The sequence below is a fragment of the Diorhabda sublineata genome, chromosome 2 (genome assembly GCF_026230105.1).
Source record: "Diorhabda sublineata isolate icDioSubl1.1 chromosome 2, icDioSubl1.1, whole genome shotgun sequence".
NCBI classification, from domain to species: domain Eukaryota; kingdom Metazoa; phylum Arthropoda; class Insecta; order Coleoptera; family Chrysomelidae; genus Diorhabda; species Diorhabda sublineata.
The window spans coordinates 35,946,275-35,963,605 of NC_079475.1; the positions used below are offsets into that span (position 1 = coordinate 35,946,275).

The 17,331-nt window shown below is 33.5% G+C and overlaps 1 protein-coding gene across 5 annotated transcripts in view; it reads right to left on the reverse strand.

The window, feature by feature from the left end:
• Positions 1 to 15,845, reverse strand: part of LOC130452774 (embryonic polarity protein dorsal-like) — a 79,116-nt gene extending 63,271 nt beyond the window's left edge. For 3 of the 5 annotated variants that reach the window (XR_008911000.1, XM_056792206.1, XM_056792202.1), the window contains exons 1-2: positions 15,452 to 15,799; positions 15,308 to 15,361 (exon numbers count right to left, since the gene is read on the reverse strand). Coding sequence is in view for 3 of the 5 variants with exons in the window: in XM_056792206.1 (XP_056648184.1) it covers positions 15,308 to 15,326 (19 nt within the window). In the remaining 2 variants the exon portion in view is untranslated. Of the gene's footprint in view, positions 1 to 15,307; positions 15,362 to 15,451 lie in introns of all 5 variants that reach the window. The other 2 variants (XM_056792204.1, XM_056792205.1) reach the window with 2 other exon arrangements.
• Between the last annotated feature and the right edge of the window lie 1,486 nt (positions 15,846 to 17,331).

The window sequence follows — 17,331 nt, forward strand, 5'->3', positions numbered from 1 at the left end:
GATCTTGAGTATCCTTGCCTTACTCCTATGCTGGTTGGGAATAATCATCAAACCTTTTGGTGATTATTCCAAATTCAGTTGGTTCAGTGTTTTATATCATATCGGGTGTATAAAATTTGCAGTGGACGTAAATTATATGGCAAATTTTTTGTTTCTGTTATTTTACAATAAATATAGGTTTCGCAAGACTGATACGAGCTTCTGTGGGATTGTATACATCATATTTCTTGAATCCAGTTAAGATATTTCTTCAATATATACAATTTCTCATGTTGTGCTCATAATTTTGTTCAAACTTGAGAAGCTATTCACAATTTATTCATATTATAAAATGATGTTTACTTGAAGGAAACCACATTATTATGGTCTTTGTTTACATTTTACTATAAAGTGAGATATAGTAAAGTCATATAATTTGTAACGTCAAAAGACAGTCTGATTTGGTTAGGTAGACATATTCTTTTCAACCTCCGATCGCTCCGTGCAGTCGTTACGCGGTCAGAAGAAAGGGGGCGTGCGCTGTAGGCGACTACAAAGCTCTCGCACTACACATTCCGCCATTGTTGACATTCAGGCGTCAGTCGGCGTTGTGCTACAGCCACGTAAACATGTCCGCCATTATTGATGCTCTTGCCAAGTGTGAATTGCGACGTGTGATTCGTTTTTTACAGGCTGAAGGCAATAGTGCTGCTGAAATCGTGTGTATGGGGAAAATTTCATGAGTGATAATGTTGTGCGTGAATGGGACGGGGGCTAAGGACGTAAATCTGTCGTTTCAGATGACCTGGTTCAACAGACAGAATGGTTAAAGAAAACCGCAGATTCACCATTACAGCTTTGTCTACGGAATTTCCAGAAGTTTCAAAGTCTGTTTTGTACTTTATTGTTACTGAACGGTTAGGCTTGTCCACAGATATTACAAATGTCTCAATCTCTTCGGTGATTATGTCGAAAATTAACCGTAAGTGTACCAATCTTCTGGTAACAAAATTATTATTTTATATGAACTTGTCTTTTATTTGTATTTGTGGAAAAGTCTTTGAGTGCGCCTTCACAATTATTAAAGAATATGAAATAAGTTATACATTGTTTTCCTACCTCCGAGTTCCATTAAATAACTATTGATTATAAATAACGCAATAATAAATGAATTTAAGTAATAAATGTAGCATGACTTGATAATAATAGAGAACATTAACTGTGAGGTTATCCTCAAATATTTATTCTGGAAGTGCGAAACATATGCTATACTAAGTTTATTTATGGCGAGCGTGTTATTTTTAAATAGCATCTGTTAGCAGTGGCTTGTCAGTAGGTGTATTTGAAAAATTGGAAAACTGATAAAAAATCGGTGCAATTGATAAAAACGATAAACGAGTTTGAATTATTCCAAGAATTAGTAGAATGATAATATTTATATAACAGTGGAATACATTTGATGATTTTCAAAGCAAAAATATTCCAAACTACGAGGGTGAATCAAATATAAACAAGACTTATTTTTTAAAATATTTATTTTGATTTTAAACGCACAAACAATCATAGTTTATTTTTCTACATAATCTCCTGATTTAGAAACACATTTTTCCCAGCGTATAGGTAATTTTTTAATTCCTTCCATGTAAAAAGAATCAGGTCGTGTTTGTAGCCAATTGCGCACATATGCTTCAACCTCATTATCGCTGTGGAATTTTTGCCCTCCCAAAGCTTCCTTGAGAGGACCAAAGACATGGAAGTCGCAGGGAGACAGGTCTGGACTGTATGGAGGGTGTTCCAGTGTCTCCCAACCCAGTTGCTCCAATTTTTGTACTGTCAGGGCTGCCGTATGGGGGCGAGCATTGTCATGGAGGAGAATCACTTTTCTCATTGGAAGGTGTCGTCTTTTGCGGCGATATGCAAGTCTTGCATATCGCAATTGCAATATCCGAAGTTGTTAGACGCCTATCACCTTCAACAAGTTGACGAACACTGTCGATGTTGCCCGCTGTAATGCTGGTGCGGGGTCTGCGGTCATGGCTCTCATTTTCAACACGTTCACGGCCCTCCACGAACTGTTTATGCCAAGCAAACACTCTAGCTCGCGACAGCGTCTTTTCCCCAAACTGTGCAGTCAATCTTCTCAAGATTTCGGCCGATTTTACACCTTCTGCAGCTAAAAACTTTATAACAATACGTTGCGCAATAGAAGGAGGTACCTCCTGCTCGGACATCGTAACGATGGACACTGAGCGAGTCTATGATGACGAGTCACGTGCTTCCCCCACTCCTGACAAACCAACCTAACAGCCAATAACAGCGGAACGTTCTTCCATCACTATTGCGCGCGCAGGTCCAAAAGTCTCGCGTTTATATTTGATTCACCCTCGTATGTATTATAATTATAGAAATATGAAAGGAGGTAACAAGCACATGAAAAGTAGAGATTTTAACTTCAGTTTGAGTGTTTTTTATTAATAATGCAATAATAAAGTTTCTCATGTAACTATCCATAGGTAAGTAGTTACTCAATTATTCAAATGCTTATATTTAAAGTTCTTAAAGCTTAAAGTTAAAGTATATTTGGCTGAACTTCCGAAAAACGCCAATGAAATTTTACAGGTGACGTCGATATTTTTGAAATTCCCGCGATTTCCTCGCAATGTCGAAAATCGCGGTCATTTCGTGCGCGGGTAAATAGGAGCTGAAATATCCAACCATCAAGAGCACTTTGTTGATCCTGAAACAGGGGCCTACACCCAAAATATTGAATCCAGCTGGAGGCACATAAGAAAAAGAATATCGAGGGGGGAATCAAAAATAACTTGGACCTGCATCTTTGTGAATGTCTCTGGAGACGGCGAGTGAAAAAATGTGGATCCGTTCGATGCAATCATTGCAGATATAAAATTTTTGTATCCTGGAAAGAATGATCGACCTCCAATGGAAGAGGATGAGGTAAGTGACTAAGTTTTTATGGAATAAAATTGCTTTTCATTTATTTCTATTGTTTTTATTGCTCTTTCGGGATCGGGAAATACGTCGATGTTACAGATTCGGTCAGGTTAGGCCCGGTGCGTTTACTAACGTATTTCTATTTTTCTTTCGTTTTTATTGAAACGAATAGGCCTTTTTTGACCGAATTTTTAATTCACTTTTCCGCGTATGCGCACGATCCAGGAATATTTTCTTAGTCCTTATTCGATTGTGACAATTCCCTATCATTTTTACCTTCCAATTCCTCTTGGCGTTTTTCGGAAGTTTATCCAAATATTTTTTTCAAAATACTTCAAATAAATGCGTACTGAGTTGTGGTGTGCATACAAGAATTTCTATAATAATAATTGTAGTATATGGTTCAAAAATTCAATAAAAACTATGAATTTTGATTCTTAATGTTGTGCGGCCCTTATATTTGAAGAGAACCTTCTTTTTTGTGTCCTAATGTTTGTTGTGCCTTTCCAAGACTATAATTGGTGTTGCCGAGAAGTGGTGGTCAAACTTGTTAGACCTGCAGTGCCCCAGAACAAGTGTAATTGATGAGAATGTCAGCGCTTTTCTCAGACATTTTTGCAAGCGCTTCAAAGTATTGATCCACCCCTGGTTTATAGCGTCAATAATGTCATCAAACATTTAATAGTTAACACTCATAGTTCGTGTATGCACAATTTAAAAATTTCCATTACCTTCCAATTGATTTCCAATTCAAAAGGAACTGACCACACCGTCGAGTTTTAAGTTATCCAAGTCTTTTACAACTTGTTCATTAAATAATAGCAGTGAATACCCGTATAAATACTGGAATTTCCGTTTTGTGCGAAATTGTAAACACACAATTATTACTTGTGAGTCATATTTGTTTTGATGAATGGCATTTTATTAGTTCAACTTCACGCCTATATTTGATATTATCTAGTAGGATCATGATGCAAGTTATTGGATGCACGGTAACACCGCCTGGAATGCCTGGCGGCTATCTTTGGTGGTATGTTTTGGTCAATCTTTCCTTTCGAAAGCAACAGGTTTTAATTGGTATGCGGTTTCGCCATAAAACATTAAAATGATCTTCAGGATAGGTGTGTTATGAAGTAATTGATGCACAAAAAGCGGCCATTACAATTGGACGACTATCACGAATCATCGGAAGACGATCCAAGCTGGAACTGAAGATCAACCTCCACCTCAACAGGGCCATCCTTATCTAAACAACACACACCATCATAAGTCACCGAACAAAGCTTCGAATCCAGCAGAATATCAGCCTGAGTCAAGCAGGGAACAGCCCTTGGTAGATATATATCTACCGAAAGTTAAAAAGAGAACATAAAAGATATCATGGATGAAACCGTCGGAAGAAGATTTCAAGACATGAGGGCCCACTTCAACTGAAGGAACCGACTGGCTAAAAGACAAAGCCAGGTATCCAAAGCCGAGAAAAATTCTAAATACTAATCAAGTATCGCGGGAAACCTAGCGAAATTCCAAGGGCCTTGCAAGAGTAGCCTCTTCCCCCCGAGAGCTTTCATCAAACAAGGAAACCACTACCCTCAAAGCATCGGTTCCTATCGATATCGATGCTTTAACAGGTACTCTTCCCGGCTCAAACGCCGTAGTATCAGTGGGGCGGAGGAGAACAAAGAAGAGATAAGGCCAATGCTGCCGAGACGGTCCAGTTTATTCCTCTTCGGGTGGTTAGGAATCATATCCTAATTCGTCTAAATGCTCAAGCCAGAACGCTCGACACCGGCCTTTGATAGTTTCTAGTCTAGCAGAAAGCCTATGTGCTTAATGGGCCCACTACTACGAACAGTAAGAAAGAGACGAAAATTTATAATTTAAGTGGTCTTAGAATACTCAATTTTACAGTTTGATAAAACTTTTGAGACCAGAGCAAAGACTAAAAGTCTCGCTCATTACTAAACATAATAATCCCTATATTCCCATAGTGCTTTTTTTATTACCCCACAGAAAAGTACACTTCAACAGAACTTATTTTGGTGATGTAGTGTAGATCATTTGAACTGTAATCGTGGTTATTGCGTTTTAACAAAGTTTTCTATAAATGGTTTTATTGAATAAATTGTGTAGAACTTGATGAAGAACAACGAATTCGAAATCATCACATATCATTATCAAAATGAATCATATAGAGCAACGCGCAGTGTTTAAACATGTGTAAAAGAGTTGACCTCACGCAAATTCACAAAGATTTGTCGCTGTAAACGACAAATCTTCAAAAAAGTTAAAGACTATAACACTTTTTTATTGAACAATCACCACAACTCAAAGTGAAAACATTTAGGGATACGACAAAGTAAGTAGCCAATTATTTTTATAATTTGATTCCCTTAATTTGTGTGTTTGTTGGATGTACCAGTGGAAAAGTTAATTCGATAGAGCGTGTCTCTAAGTTATATAAATTATAAGTAAAAACAAATATTTTATTGCCATAACATTCACTATATAGTTATTGTTAATTTAATAGCAGTGGCGTCATAAAACACAAGGTGATCCAAGGTATTTTACTGGCATACATACTGTATGGTACTTCACACAGAATTGTTCATCGTTCAACTTCAGATGGCCTTGAGTTTTTATTAGAAGAAAGTTTATATGAAAATTATCTTTTTTTAACTTAATGAAGTAAATTTTAGCATCAAGTTTAAACTGAATTAATAAATAATATAGTGAAATGATAGCTGTAATAATATATATAATAATTTGATAAAAATCTCTAGGTTGTTTGTTTTTGAAGAGTTCAATGTATTTCAAAATTATGATCACGGTGTCCCCAGGAGGCAAACAGTTACGGGAGGGTAATTAAATAGTCAGAGGTGAGAATATTTAAAATTTATTTATTTCAGACAAATTAAGATCACATTAAGATTCGTTATAATCTAGAAACAAATCTTACTTATCTCAAGACTTAGCAGGAGCGGGCGCTACAATGAATACCAAACCAAATCAGTGAACTTGGAAGTGAATAAATTATAATTCAAAAAAAAAAAACAAAAAAAACGTGTTTTGCAATAATAAAATAAAAAAAATCTTGGCATTAGAATTAGTCCGGGGAATATCCGAATGATTTAATCGATTACTGAAACTTATTTACTGAGTAGGCCTTCCATTTCCATTATTGCTTTCCTTCCCCATATATCCATTTACAAGCAGCAGTTTTTTCTCATAACTTTTATAATAAGAGCGGCTTACAAAAATCTGCATAAAATAATAACGTCGTCACTACAACAGTTGGTTTTTTATAACGAATGAAAATGATCTTATAGGCTAATTCTAATTCTCAAAATGGCTCTATTCGATAAGATGGACGGTAATATTACCCTGTGGGTCTCTTATGCAGGTGCCTGGAATACGTATTCCTGTGATAGCTTAACTTATAAAGCGTCTAGCTTGTAATTAATAGATCTGGGTAGGATTTCGAGTCGTTCGAATTATTTTTCCACTGCCATTATTGCTAAGTAGGTCTTTATTTCCTTAATAGTCTATTTAGCAGCTCGCACTAGTGATATCCATTTTTTTTCTATTCTGTTTGTGATAGTCCAAATCGTCCAAATTTTATGATTATTCTATTAAATTAAATAATTGAATAACTTTTAGTTTTACAAAAGAGGGATACGAAAATATAACCATAACGAAATAATGGTTCATCCACACATTTAAACGATCTTTACGTTATATTTTATGGGAACCGCGGGTTTTTCATATTTCCAGACTATCCTAAAACATTGGTTCTTACGTCTTCCACGCAACTGACTCTCGCGGGCTTCTTGTCTAATTATTATATGACCCTTTTTAAAATGGATTCGTAGAGAAGTCGCCAACTGGTACGAACGCTGCTTTGGGTACTTTGGATGTCTTTGATTTTTTACAAACTTTGGGATATCATTCTATATTCAATTTGGAAAAATATTGCCACTTTCATTTTTCCGAAAAACGTTTTTCGAACCCTGTGGCGCCATGTGCAAGTCTAGGTCAAAACCGACATTTTCGTTACGGGGCCGTATTTTCCGAATGGTGCATTTTGGTAAACTGCCGTTTGGCAGATAGGTATGTCAGGGGTTCCTGAAAAACATATAAAAAATTCGCGCAAATTAATGGAGGGGTTTTTGAGAAATCGATTTTTGTAAAAAAGTCATTTTTAGTTTTACCGGGATTCTCGGAAAATTTTAATTCTGAGAGCACCGGCTCAAAGTAGAGTAAATAACGCACAATTTGGGCCATATGGCGTCATAGGGCTCGAATAACGTTTTTCAGAAAATTTAAAAGGGTCGTATTTCTTCAATTTTAATATTTACAAAGTAAAAGTTGTCGTTAAAACTTTAAATTATATCGTCCTGTATACATTATTATGGTATGTGAACAACCACTATTGGATATACTTGAAAAATCAAAGCATTCAAAAAAAATTAATAGTTGAACGATTTTTATAACTACTTCCTCGTATCAAAATTTAAATTCCGTTAATGAAACTTTGCTTCTCTAAACTTGTTCGTATTATTTACACAATAAAATACGCTGTTAATACTGTTTCTAAAATTCTTAACAACTTCTAGGCAATAACCTCTTCAGGGCCATGCTATTTTCGGTTATAATTACTGATTTAGCAAAAGTATGTGTTTGCACACACGACAATATAGATTCAAAATATATCCATTTATTTGTTTATCATCAGTTGCGCGTGTTATTGTTCAGAAACAGGTATATATTATATTTTTCTACTCCTTTTACATTATATATTATTTTTCTACGTCCATGGAATAAACACAACTTTATTGAACCATATTTACTCGAAAAAGCGGATCTTTATTGCACTAGTGCAATTCATAGAACTCAACTGAGTACAGAGGTTTGTAAAGTTCTTCCAATATCAACTGCAGATTATAAAAACCTTTGCCGGCAATTTTGTTTGATCTACCATAGGCGTAGATACCTCATTTCATAAATTATCATTATTATATCTTGTCATTTGCTACAACTGAATATTAAATTATAAAACGTAAATAGACGAGTAAAATGTACCTGCCTGTAAGGGAGTTTGGTTTAAACAGGGTACCAGACGTGAACCGAGCCCTTTTAGTACCCCATTCGTCTATTAGAACTTCGGTAGTCTTTTATCTGAAGCAAATAATATTGTCGCCATCGAACTATCCTTGACGATTCGGTTATTGCCATCCGCTTTTTGTGTTTAAAGCCACAAGCTGACAAGGCCTGCTACCTTTTGCTGTATTACTTCTAATGTCGCAGCCCTGTTCTCCTTTGTCAACTGATTTCAGTTTTTATTTACATGTTTTTCAGTTCTGTGAATTATCCACAACAACCCCTTTCGTGACTACTTGATAAATGGAAAATTTATTTACTCTAGTTAATTTGACAATTCTTATTATGATTCCAATATCAGATTGCTGAATATTTTCCTTTTTTAAACATTCGAATATATTGAAAATAACTTGCTGTGTTTGTATAACTAAATCTTTATTATTAAATTCTAACCTGTGCAATTTCATTGTCTTCATTCGCCCATGGTCTAAAGAAAGCCATATTTCTATTTATTCAAAGAATAAATTAAATCAATTAAATGAATCTCACCAAGCCACGCCACTGCTTATCGCAGACTATCTAGCAGGAATACTTTTGCATTTTTGTTTACGATTCGATGTTTTCATTGGTAAACAGATAAGTCCACGTGAACTAACGGTTGGTTAGATGATTACCGAATATTATACAGGGAGTAAACATTATTTTTCATTTCTTAAATTGGTATTAGTGCCCTGCGTATTTATGAAATATTGATTGTCTGCAATTGATATTAGAAGAACTATATCAAAACAAACATATTCAAATGAGCGAAATGTTTAATCCTTTTTCTGGAAGATTATAATTAATTTTGACAATTAAACAAAGTTTAAAAATGAGTTACATTGTTGGAAAAATAGATGATAAAGATGAAGTGTCAGTGTCATTAAACTTATTACCTAGTAAATCAAGAAAACTATATTAGGTTGAGGGCATAGAAAATATATACTAGAGAAATGAAAAAAGACAACAACACATAATGAATATATTGGAATGGCAACTTCAATGTTAATACGTTTCCCGTCTTCCATAGCAAAATTAAACCAGTATGCAGCATGCCCGGAATGGAATATTATTATTAGAATAGAAGTCGATTACATAGTAGAAGGCACTTTCCCGTAAATATGCCCTCAAATTATTGTGAAATACGAGACAAAATTATATCGATTTGATTTCAATTGGCAAGTGATTGTACATTTTTTTACATTGTAAAATATTGAGCCCTTAACTAATTCTGAATGTAGAGTAGGTAGGTAAAGGTCGTGCTCCACATTCCTAAGTGGATAGCTGAGCAAGTATTTTTTTGAAATTGGAGAAACGTGCTTACGAATTAGTTCAAAGATGAATAAGGAAGGAAGAGTAAGAATTTTTAATCTTTTAAAGAAGTCCGAGTAAATATCTAACAGCTCACTTTTGTAGTTTGAAGATTCGCTCAAATTGAGTCGCACCACACGTACCCTAGAAGGGAAGGACGTTTTGGAGTTGCGACTCAACAAGAGTATAATAAACTGTTAAGGAGGTGGATAAATTCAGTTCTTTGGAAACTAATCTCAACGCAAAACAGGGGGAACTTAATTTCTTAAATAAAGCCGCAATACGTAACTCCCATTTCAAGTAATTGTCTAGGGATAGCAGCTCAGATCAATGAATTTAGGGATCTGGCAGTGAAGAAACCCCTTTTAAGACGTCAAAATAGAATTAAGAAAAATAATAAAAATTGAACACATGAAGAGTGGGAGAGAATTTTATGGAGTGATATATGAAAGTTTGAGGTTTTTGGGTCTAAAAGGAGGGTGTTTGTGAGCAGTTAAAAAAAAAATAACGGACGTTAGATTCATGTGTAAATGCGAGTGTAAAACACGGCTGAGGCTCGGTGATGGTTTGGGTATGTTTAGGAGGAAGGACGACTGGAGAACTCGTAAAAAATTGTTGTAGTACAAATTGGACAGGGAAGTCAGAAAGCAGTGGTCTATTTCCACTTCACATCTTTGGAATATCCTGAAAAACGAATGGAAACAAATAGACGAAGATTATTTGACGAAATTTTAACAGAGAATGCCAAAAGTGTGCTCCGAAATAATACAAGCAAAAGGGGATTACATCGACAAATCAAAGAGTTAAATATGTAAAATTACAGACTGTAGTTTTAGAATTACTATATATCCTTATTTATATATGTGTTCTTTAAAATATAAATATCAATTTATTGAATGCGTGGTGATAAATATGTTATGGGTGTTAGATTATCCAGCTCCTAACTTTTTAGTTATAAAAACGGTGTGAAAATATTTTTTTCCAAATCAAATGACAGATAAAAACTTGATATTACCGTACAGTGTATTAAATTTGGTTATTGAAGTTGAGAGTTGCAAAGAAATCGATTTTTTTCGAAATCTTTGAGGTTTTACAGGGTCATTCATGGGAACCGGATGTTTTTAAGGTGGGTTGTACACGGGCGCTCATGGTGGGAGGGACACGTGACTGGTATTTAACGTTTCCTTTGTTCATAGCATTTTCATTTCAGTCATTGAGATGGAGCCGTGGACGCTACACTGAAGCTTGTACGTTTATGACAGTTTTCTGTGAAATGACGAATCCGTAACTGCTGTTCAGCGACATTTCCGCCGTCAGTTTAATATCCATCGAAATGCAAGTGTCCCTTCTCGTAACACAATATTGCGATAGGTAAACAACCTTCCAATAAGTGGATCAATATCGAAGAAAAAACCACCGGGTCCCCAACGAACTGCTAGCATCCCGGAGAACATTGAACGAGTAAGGGAAGCCTTTGTCAGAAGCCCGCGCCGCTCTATTCAGAGGCATCGTGCAGCAGTTACAATTTTGTCGACAAATGCTTACCATTTTTGAGAAAATGAAAATTTGATATTGTTAATGAGTGACAACAATAAACCGCGTACTTTGGAGGACCTAAAGATCGCAATTCGTCGACACGTCAGCCAGATTGATGTAGACATGCTGCACAGAATTGAGGCCAGTTTCTGTCAAAGGCTACAACAATGTATTGCCCAAAATGGACATGAGTAAGTAATTCTATGATTTAACAAGTGTTTCTGTACCAATAAAACTTTTTCAAAGTAAATATTCAATTTTTTATGATTATTTTAAAAACATCCGGTTCTCATGAATGATACTACTACTACTCATTGTTGGAACTTGTTACAGAGGTAAATTGGCCCCAATTGTCATATTTCGGCCTCCGATTTGTGGCGGTTCTTGTGCGGGACACCTTGTAGATTCAATTATAATAAAACTGTATTATCGATGGACAACACCGGATCACATGATGTAGGTAAGTACTCGATGATTTGTTCCGCTATTTGCATTCGTTAAACGATCATGTTTCACACTATTATTAGTAAACATAATTGCAATATCCTAAGTATGCTTATAATTCTACAGAAGTGAAAACGACTAGTTCCACAAATGTCACTGGCGACAAAAAAAGGCAACAACGCAAGTTGCAATAATTCTTCTTTCGTTCTTCAATAGAACTATGCATTAACTTTGTTCGTGAGTCTGTTCAAGGAACAGTTCCATGCGCATTGTGTGGCCACTGCGTTCCTCATTGTGCCCTAGCCAACTTTCGAACCTAAACTCCGTACATTGCATGAATATCAATAGTTTTTAGGCCTTTACCATAGAAAATAATCCTTCAAGAAGATTATCAATAAAAGTAACAAAACAAATTTCTTTAGATCTTTACTTCTTTTTATGTTTTTGTTCATAAATTGTCTTGATGTTAGACCTTTTTTAATAGAAAGTTAGTTTGAGCAAAATTCTATAATTCTATTTTATAAAATTCGATTATGAATAATTAAAATGATGGCTGCTACATATTTTTCAGATACGACAACTTGGGATTAAAAAAATTCTTTAGTGTGGTTAAAATATTTTACCTTTTTCAAAAACAAATTTGCAATCAAGACGATTTATCAATAAAAAATATATGTATCGATATAGTTTACTTTTTTAATGAAATATACAGATTCAAGTCCAAATATCAAACACAAGTACGGTGGGGACTATTAATTACTTTTTTTGTTCCCTTGGCAATTATCGTCCGTATAGTTGCACCTGCTCAAAATGTTAATCTGCCCTGTTAAACCTGAGTAATTTTACATAAATATCTAGAATTGTAAACATCAATTAAGTCCTAATAATAAATATCAAAAAGCATAACATGAGTATTTACAATAGCGTTTTTATATTATAAAACCTTGAATTTATACGTTTCGGATAAAGCATATCATTAAAATACTATAAAAAGAAACTATTTATGACGGCGCATATTTTGTAGATAGAACTAAAAGTATACATTTAAATAGATAAAAACAATGGACTAAAAATGTCACCCGTAAACACCTTGTACCTATAGAAAAATAAGATGAATTTTTGTTTCACAACACAAGCCAATACATGAGTCAAAAAAGCGAAGCACAAAACAATAAATTTCGGAACACACCACTATGTATTTGAAGGTTATCTATGGCCACTGAAGTGTCAATTTTTAACATTGAAACACTATTTTGAAGGCGTAATTGCAATAAATGTTATAGATATTAGTACGATAGAATAGTGATAAAAGTGAATGAAACCACAGCTAAAAATGAGGACGTAGTTTCACTTTAGTAAAAACGAAATAATTAGCACTTATGACAAACATTTTAGTAGGTATAAGTGAAAAAAGATAATATACACTATTTACAAATTAGTTATAAATATATATGTACGTTGTTCGTTATTATTCGAACTTTATACTTCAATATTTTGTTTCATATATAATTCTCTTATCTTAACTAATTTCCAAAGTCGTTTTATGTTGAAATACTCAGTTTCGATGAGGATTTGCCTGGATATCTAGGGCGCAACAGTATGTATTCTATATCTTCCATTCCAAATTTAATACTTTAAAATTTATTCATTTATTAAAACTTACTATAATAAGAGTCATCATCATCCCCAGCAAGATAATCAAATACTGATTCTAAATTGTTTTGTTGCTCTAAAGCTTTTATGTCATGCAATGTTTCCGATCCAAATTACATAACTGGGCGCACAAGGATTTTGTAGAGGAATACTTTAGTCGATCTAGGTAGGTAGCAGATCTTCATGTATTCTATAAGCATATATTCTTGCCTCAAGGTCTAAGAAATGTTGCTCTATAGCTTTCATGTTCCAGTGTTTCTGATCCAAAATACAGAATTGGGCATATAAGGACTTTGTAGAGGAATACTTTAGTAGATCTAGATAGTGAGCAAATCTTCAAATATTCTATATATCAATATTCTTCTCTCAAAGTCTAAGAGTTGTTGCTCTATAGCTTTTATTAGAGTTCCCTCTTTGTATTGTTCAGTTGAGTTGGCAGGCATCACTTGTCAATTATTTCGTTTTGATTTCATTTATTTCAAGACCTATTTTCCTTACTGCCAATAACAAAGAAGAGAAAACATATAGGTACAGTTGGAAATTATCCTTTTTATTGTCAGAAAAGCATTATTTTAGATTAAACTAAGTATATTTCATTCAAATATGGGGCAGATATGAAAAATATTCAAGTGGAATTTATAAGGGCCGTTTTTTTTATAAAGCTTTGAATTCACACATTATCTAAACTTATCACAAAATCAATTGTTTGTTTATCTTTATGACCTACATGAATCTGAAATATGTAGGGTAGCAGCTAGACTGCAACATCTTATAGTATCTTGTAGATTAAAATATTTTGAAAATGCCTTTTAATTGAAAAATACATTCATATTCAAAGAGTCAGTTAATAAATTTAACACTGTTAGATTATTTCTCTTGGGGTTACTTGAAAGGAATGTAAACAAACAAGGACTATTTTCAAATGTAATTAAAATGTGTCAAATAATTTTGTGAAATACTTAAATAATTTTGTGTATCACTTATTTTAGGAAGAGTTCATTACCATTTTGATAAAAAAATAGTCAACGGTTTATTAGGTACTATTTGAAATTTTTAATAAATTTTCTTGATAACAATTTTGGATATAAACAATAAAATAATTACTCTACTTTTGAACTTATTCATATTTTCTATCTTAACTCTCATACAACTAAAAAATTTCAATATTTGATAGCAACATTTAAAGTTTTACAACATATAGAACTTTTGATGAAGAATAACTTTTATCCAAATTAATACCTAATAATAAAGTTTCCCATAAATTACTGTTGTGCAAATTTCAAACAATTTTTCAAAAACTGAACACACTGTGTACACTACCACTACACCAACACTCACAATTACACTGTCTGGCGCGCGTTTCGATAACTAAGTTGTCGTCTTCAGAGACCATTTACCTTCAACTGAAATTCCGAATGGAATAGGACGAAATGGGATCGAACAGATAGAATCAAGTGTTCAAGTAGTTGCTTGAATTGCAAGATAAAGTCATATTTTTGAAAGGCAAATTTCTAATGTTGAAGATTTGTCTGAAGCTTTTAAAAATTGCCAAGCAGGACAAAATTACTAAATTCTTTAAACCATTGTCTAAACTTCAATTGATTTTCGTATATATTTGTTTTTATTTTGTCATCTAGGAAAATATCCCCTATACCAAATATAAATTACCATTCCATAATCGCGGCGTATTTACAAAACATATACCCCGCGAATAAAGAGCTTTTACTGTACATTCTATTCAATGATGTATACCTCCTTGACCCAACAAGACCATGTGAAACAGAATGATTGATATATACCTATTAACCTGTCAACACTATCTAATTTCATTAACAGATAGGGCCATCTAGAGCTAGAACATGAATATTGTAAAATTGAAAAATGATCGAGATAATTGAATAGGTTTTTGCCAGTAGAAATGAATTTTGAATATTACTTCCGGAACAGATTTTCCTAATTAATGATATACAAAAAAATACACATGCAGGCAAAAGCTTATAAAAGTGATTAGGAGCAAAATAACGTAAACTAAATAAGGTAAAAGATTTTATTTAGTAGCTTGATACAGTTGCAACTAACACATAAAGAAATTAAATGATATTCTACTGAATTAGTTAGGTGATAATATATATTTTGCCAAATATTCACCGATATAAATAGAAATGCTACGTTAGCTAAATAGCGAAAATAATCTAAAAAATGTCTAACAGCCAACAACTGCCTTTTAAAATTTATCAACAACAAAATCGAAGCATGCTTTCCAACAACAAATAACACGTAATTATGTACACACCTAAATCGTGGTAATCCATGATATTTATATTTCTAGTGGAAGTTCTTGATGATCCTTGACAGAAAAGAGCGTATTTTAGTAACAACATACAATGAGATGATTTTTTTTTTAATTTAAAATGATGATTAATATCGTTTATCTTACCTTAACATATAACATAACAAATTCCAAACAATAATCAAGGTCATCTAACAACACTCGTCACAAAATTAACCGACGATTATTAAAAACAAATCATGAAAATAGTCACTTATTTAAAACTTTCACTAAAAATATTCCTTGTAATTTGATAACACAACGTTCGAACTTCGACGAAGCTAAAATGAAATAAACCGACTAACCAAGCCGTTCCACAGGATTATTTTAAGAAACGATGACCAAACAACGATTCCGAGAAACCGCGAGTTTGAATCTGTTGATTGGATGCCACGATCACGTGCGAAACTGAAAGGAGCTCACGTTGAAAACAACCTGAATATCGTGTTCGTCCGATCCCTGTTTCACTGCGACTACTCGCTTTTACTTCGTTATTTAGTTTGATCGTTTCTCTGTTTGATTACAAATATAACGTGATGGAACGTTGCCAAATGTACATTTGTTTTGTTCCGGCAACTCAATCTACAACAGTATAATAATAAATAAAAGTATGTCGTCTCGTTTCCATCGGATTAATTTAATTGCATTCAAAATTTACACATTTGAATTACTATTTTAATTAATTTATTGCTCAGTTTTTATAATTCCTAATAACATTTATTAGTTGACACTGGAGAACTATTTGATTATGAAAAACTACAGAGTGGGTCGTTGAAAATAGCATATTCTTCTAAAATTGTTTGTCACGTGTATTCTAGATGCTAAAAAGGACATGGAAACTTCTGTGATGTATTTTCTTATAAATATAATTTTAATGGATCAGATAGATCATAGGTGTACTGTAGGAGACTCACTCAGTCCCTTAATATTTGCTTATGGATAAAATAATAAAACTTTGCCAAATACAGAGGAATTCAAAATGGGAATAACATTCTACCACGCCCTACGCTATGCAGACTAGGGGTGGGCAAAATAATCGATTAATCGGGTGATCGATTAATCGATATATATTTTTAAAAATAATCGGTAATCGATTTATCGTTTAATTGAAAATAATTAAGTAATCGAAAAATATCGATTAATCGGAAAATATCGATTAATCGAAAATAATCAATTTATCGATTAAAAATTTTATTTTATGAATAATTATTTCAACATAATTCAATATCAGAATCTTACTTCCAAATATCTTCTGTAGGTTCATTATTTGGTTTGTTTTTTGTAGAAATCAAACCACAATCGTTCTTTTGAAACTTTATTACCGATTTGATTATTTTCGATTAATCGAAAATTGATTATTTTCGATTAATCGATTATTTTCGATTGACAGCAAAGCGGAATGCAGGCTACAGAAAGAAGACGACAATTCTGGAAGAAACAAAAATAATGGAAGCCAGTATATTTGTTAAGAACGCAAAAATGAACAAACCGAAAGGAAGAAAGCCACAAGGAAGACCACCTAAACGATGGCAAGAATGTTGGCCTTCGTCTTCCTGGGAAGATAATCAACAGACAATAGTCTACTAATTGGGTCACTCATGTTGGAAAGAAGAAGAACAAGATATATTTAAATCTCAATTAAAATCCTCCGAAAATATTTTTTTAAATAAAAATATCAGGGGCAATAAGCCAGTTAACAACGATTCACCTCCTCACACGGATTTTACAATAAAGTTTAACGATAATAAGCTATTTTTATACTGAAATGCTGAAATATATAAAAACTTCATTGATCTATCAATGACGCTGCTCATTAGAATTAATAGTAGACACCCATTTAACGGAGATAAATAACTTTTAAAATTCAATGAACCATAGACAAATGAAACAATGTAAGAAAAGAAAGCTTATTAAGCCTGCGCTTTACAAAGATATTTTTTAATGAATTGGTTGGGCGGAGAAAGAGAGAGAGATATTTACCCCTTTAT